General features: G+C 44.1%; 1 protein-coding gene across 1 annotated transcript; it reads left to right on the forward strand.

Annotated features, from left to right (window-relative positions):
• Window positions 1-514: 514 nt before the first annotated feature.
• Window positions 515-4381, forward strand: LOC115633651. The gene has a single exon (XM_030531093.1). The coding sequence runs from the start codon at window positions 1185-1187 to the stop codon at window positions 4017-4019; it is 2835 nt and encodes a 944-aa protein (XP_030386953.1). The 5' UTR covers window positions 515-1184; the 3' UTR covers window positions 4020-4381.
• Window positions 4382-5886: the final 1505 nt, after the last annotated feature.

Below are 5886 nucleotides of genomic sequence, written 5' to 3' on the forward strand. Positions count from 1 at the left end.
TGCTGCCAATAAGTTGTTGTTGCCATTGTCGCCGTATCGTGCGTACTTGGACAGCAACAGCGGCTTGTTGCGCGCACACAACAACAACAGCAACAGCAACAACAATAACACGAAACCGCTCAATAACGTGAACGTTGGCAGCGCCGTCAGCCGCGCAGTCGCCGGCCGCGTTGTAAATACGAAATTAAACGAAAGCAGAGGGTATTTAACCGACCTCAAATCAATTTGCAATTTCAGTCTATCTCCGCGTTGCAGCGTTGCATGAACTCGCGTTCGCTAAACACATATACACGTATATAAATATAAATTTACCATCAGTTATAATAAAAAACCTTACAGTTTTTGCTAAACGGAAATAAATAAAGTGAAGCATACGGGCGACAACTGAACAAACTCAACGGAAAGTGCAAAAAACTAACTAAATCAAAAAATACCCCAACAAGTAGAAGTGAACACTAGCATACATAATTAATTGTTAAATAAAATTTATAACAACAGCAACAACAACAAGTTGTTACCTTTGCGATTATCTAATAGTGTCAAAGAGGCGCTCAAGTGCGGCCTAGAAACTCAATACGGAGGTGTACCCCAAGCCATACAAATATATGTATAAAAAAAAGATAGCCATAAACGGCCAAAATTCCAGACACGTAGCAGACAGCAGCAGCTGCAAAAACAACAACCACGGCAAGAGAGTAAATTACGCAAAAGCAGAAACAACAACAAAAACAGCTGACGACAACGTTCAATGAACGTTGAAGCCGCCACATTGAAAACATTTACGCTCACAAACAGCCAACCAAATGCATAAGAGGAGAAGCACAGCGTCCTACACTGACTGCCAAATGTAAGTGGACGACAGCAGCAGCTGAACTTGAAAGTGAAAGTAAAATTGTAAAAAAGGTAGGCCGCCAACTAGAGACACACATTCAGTTATCAGTTGAGCAACAGAGCGTGCCGATCCACAAAACAGACGAGATTGGAGGAGGCCAGAAGAGATCAAAAAGGAAAGGGAATTGCTTTTGGTGGAGTGCTGAAACGCAGACAAACATTTATAAAGGTCAGCCACCAAGAAGCGTGCAGATGAAGTTCTAAGAAATACAATTAATAAGCCGTCCACTCAATTAGTCAAATTCACACAAAATATTAAGCAACAAATACAAGAAGAACAACAAGAAGACACAATGAGCGATCAAGTAGACAACCACAAGATGAGTGGCGATTTAAAGCCAGAGGTTGCTACAACTACCTATGAGGTAAAAGCTCCCAATGCTGGTGAGGAGGGTCACACCTTCTTGGTGCGAAAATTTGAATCGTCGTCTATTTTAACGGCTGTGCCTGTTATGAAAGCCGCGCCCACAAAACCGCCCATAGTGCTGGATGATGAGCAACCATGCTGCAGCTCCGCCAGCTCTCAGGCAGTGGTGCCGCTCTCATCATCACTTCCCTCAAAACTTTTGCGTTTGCATGCCAAGCGTTCGGCTCAGGCGCTGTTGCGTCAAATCGATTCGATGGACTCTCAGTTTGGCAGCGATGAGGGCTTGCCTACGGGCATGGGGACAGGTTCGGGTTCCGGCACTGGTTCGGCTGATGAGTACGAAGATGCTTCGCCTAGTGCGCCACCCATGTCGCCATCATCAAGTGCTTCTCCACTTGCATCCAGCAGTGATGACAAGCTCGTCGATGTGGGTATGGGCTCTTCCATTGGTGACTCCGAGGAGTCCGAAGAGGATGACGAACTCAAGCCTTTGGCTGTGGATAATCACATTATGCATGAGATCGACTTGGGCGAACGGCAGCTGACGCCTCCACAGCAGCAGCCCGCGACCGTGCTGAGTGAAGCCAATTTGGAGAAATTTCGCAAACATCATGGCCAACAACAGCAGGCACTGCATCCGCCCATGGATAACATCTATTTGCATCCCAACTTCAAGTATGAGCTGCAGGAGGGCGCACATGATTATCTGGATGCCTCGCCTCCGCCGGCTGTGGCGCCAAATAACTCGCCAGTTGCCGAACCTAAGCGGGTACACCGCTCCTTTCTAACGTTGAAGAAGCCCACCGAACCGGAACCAGCGGCCAGTGAAGAGTCGATAACGCGTAGAGAATCCGAGAGCCTCATCAATGAGATTGACACGCTAGATCCGTCGTTGGTGCCGAGTGAGGAGCTGGCTTCTGAAATTACAGAAGCTGTCGAGTTTTATTTCTCCAACGAGAGCATTTTGAAGGACGCATTCCTGCTGAAGCACGTGCGTCGCAACAAGGAAGGCTTCGTAAGCCTAAAACTAGTATCCAGCTTTAAGCGCGTGCGCCAATTGACAAAGGAGTGGAAGGTCGTTGGCGATGCTGTGCGACGTAAGTCGCGCAAAATCGAGCTTAATGATGTAGGCACGAAGGTGCGTCGTCTGGAGCCATTGCCAAACTTCGATGAGACCATGCCCTCCCGCACAATAGTGGCCTGTGATCTGCCATTGGATAAGCTCACAATTGAAAAGGTTTCAGATTTGTTTTCGAAATGCGGTGAAATTGCACTTATTCGCATTCTTAAGCCTGGAATGGCCATTCCGGTGGATGTGCGGCAGTTCATGAACAAATATCCAGAGATGCAGCAGAAGGAGTGCGCCCTCGTCGAGTATTTGGAATCATCGTCGGCTCGAGATGCAAAGAATCTGCAAGGTCCATTCCAAGTATTCGAAATGGTGGCCCCCAAGAAGAAGACCGGCAAGAAAGCGGTAATTCAGGTAGCGGCACCTGTCGCTCGCATGGTTGAGAACTATCGCTACTACAACGACTCCAGCTACGAGCGTACACGTGGCGGAAGCTTCAGCGGCATGATGACCCACGATGCGTCCGATTTGCGTTTCAAACTGAAGCGCAACAATTCGGACTTCCATGGAAAATCAATTGGTGCAGACTCAATGCACTATCAGCATCCAACCTCGCACTATCATCACCAATCTGCACACAGTCCCTCTCATCGTGGCGGCTTCTCCGACCACGCCTACCAGCACTCGTACCAGCCACGAGGTAGCGTCAGTCATGAGGCAGCGGCCTCGTCGCCTTCTAGCAGTATGAATTTTTTCGCATATTCGCCAAGGCGATACAGCAATACGTCGACTATATCGGCGAACACGGCTGCTGCCTTGGCCGAGTCCTCGTCGGTAGGCGCGAACAACAATAATGTCGGGAGTCCCAACAACAACAGCATTAGCAGTCTTCAACGTCGCCTGTCGAACTGCTCCGAGCAGAATTATAGCGGCGAGCTATCCATGTCTCGTCGCCCGTCCAATTGCTCGGAAATTGCGGCGCCACAGCGTCGCGACTCCAACTGTTCCGAGAGCTGTCCGTGCTCCAGGCGGGTGTCCGATTTTGGTCAATCGGAAAGTTATCGCAAGACCTCCGTCTGCTCCAATGGCAGTTGCAACGGCGGCAGCAACGGCGAACGTCGCTTCTCCAACGGCTCCATGCAGTTTGAGCGCACCTTCTCCAATGCCAGCGACGGCAATGGCTTCTATCGCCGACCCTCCAACGACTTTGTTATGGAACGCAAGCCATCGGTGGACCCCTCGCAGACTAACGTTGGCAGCTATGAGCAGGATCAGTTGGTGGGCGGTGGCGGTGGTGGCTACCATGTGTGGCCACGTCGCTATTCCAACAATTTCCAGCAGGTAAGCAACAAGCTGGCTGCCTACGACAATGCCCAGTATATCAATGGTCGGCGTATCTCCACGGACTCGGGCTACGATAGACGCTGCTCCTTTGGCTCGGAGTACGAGGGCTCTCCACGCTCTCGCACAGGAAGCTTCCTAAACAACTACAAGCATGGCGGTGGTGACTTTGAAGGTCAGCCTCGTTCCCGAACTGGCAGCTTCTTGGATGGCTCACCACGCTCCCGTTCCGGTTCCTTTGCCCAACGTGCCGCTGAGAGTTTGGTGCGCACACCCATTGGTCCTGATGGCAGCAAAGGCTTTGGCACGCGTGCCCGTAAGTTTGGCCAGACAGTATCGCCAGTCAATTAAAATTAAGTGATGGTCGGAACATAATTGTTACCTAATTTTATCTAGGAATAGATCTCAGGATCTATTAATTGTTTTGTTTCTTAAATCGATTGTTAAAAATAATGGCTGTACGCTGTGATTTCTTCCACCTTGTTATATGTTCAATATATCTACCCACAGCTATATCGTTGATCCATGCATTCAGGCCTCTTAAAAAGAAAATGAATTTGTACTTGTAGTTAATAGTTTTGGATGCCCTTGTAACCGTGTGAGTTTACGAGTTTATGTGTAAAATGTTTCATACAAACGTGTGCTTCATTTAATTTTAATAAGATATGTTTATCTATGTATAGATTTATTCAGATGATACATCTTACAACCAACACTGCCAATTGTTCTGAATAGAAAATTGAACTTCAAAGTTAATATCCATTAATTATCATTTATCGTATTCAGAACTCTTCGTTTTTTAGTTAATCAAAAATAAGAAAAATTAACTTGTTAAAATATTATCTTATTAAAAAGAAGTAAAATATTCTACTTCTGTTGCTGTGTTTTAAGAATTTTTGAAATCAAAAATATTGTAGCTGCCATGAATGCTTAAAAAACGCAATGCATAAATATTCTAAACATTTATAATTTGTTAATAGATAGCCAGCCTTACAGTGATTTAATTATTTAGCATCTCAGGTCTTTTATTTATGTAACAGGAAAAAATTATACATTTTTCACATTTTTATAATGCAATTTATTTTACTTTTCATTTTTTTACTTTTCATTTATATTTTGGTTATTTTGTTTTTTAGATTTCAATTGTACCCAGTTATTATGCATACTATAAATATTAGTAAGTAAGTGAATATTTAATCATATGTATACGTAAGCCTTCATAATTAGGCAACTTGGTTGTCCTCTGTGCATGTGTAAAGATTTTGTGCTCAGAGGAAACAGAAACGGATTTAAACAGGAGAGAATAAAAATATTTTTCATTTTTAGCTTTTAATTTTGCAATATTAACACGTGTTGATATCAATATACTTTGAGTATGTTAAATAATATTAGAGTAAGAAATTATTATTATTTTTAAATTATAAGGTGCCAATAGATGAGCAACAAAGAATGTTGTCTTTCTTAACTAAGCTAAGTTTTCCCTGTTTTTCTTTATAAATGCGCGCATATTTATGTACTTCTGATATAAAATACCTACAGTTACAGAGTTGTTTTACTTTAATCAAAAATGATTACCCATATTTAATTATTATTATTAATATACATTTTGTAAACAACAAAAAAACGGACACACACACACAAAAGTTGTTTTATTTGTTGAACTTGAAGAGTGTTAGGAAAAGCTTTGCAATTATGGAGCGGACGCACGCGCAACTTAACCCATTTGGCCCATATTTTCGCTCACTCACTCACTCAGCAATCTACACGCAGAAATTGCGTAATTTGCGCTAAAAGTTGAAAGCAAGATACTTGTATAAAAAGAAAAAAATATTGAAACGAAATTTAACAAAAACTTCATTGCGTTTGGTTGCGGTAGCCACTCAAAGTCGCACTCGAGAACCGCCCGACGTCGCTGCCATTCAGCCGCACTTGGCTATCGTAACTAGGCCAACAATAGCAACAAGAAAAAACTATGGCTACACCCCCGCTAGCCTCTTCCCCTCGCCATCACCATTGCGGGCAGTCGTATGTGAAAGCAAAATTTGAATTTTATTGATTTGCAAACGCAAAACGTACATTTATAATTTTTTGCGGTGCTCCGCTCTTGGCCAAATTGTCACCGTTTCCAAGTACCAACTGAAGCGTGACGCATTCGGGCAGCAAGACACATAATTGTTCATAAAGCGGCTGTTAGCATTGTTATTGGGTCTTAGTCGAT

This window comes from Scaptodrosophila lebanonensis, unplaced genomic scaffold (assembly GCF_003285725.1).
Source record: "Scaptodrosophila lebanonensis strain 11010-0011.00,11010-0021.00 unplaced genomic scaffold, SlebRS2 tig00000001-arrow-pilon, whole genome shotgun sequence".
Classification (NCBI taxonomy): domain Eukaryota; kingdom Metazoa; phylum Arthropoda; class Insecta; order Diptera; family Drosophilidae; genus Scaptodrosophila; species Scaptodrosophila lebanonensis.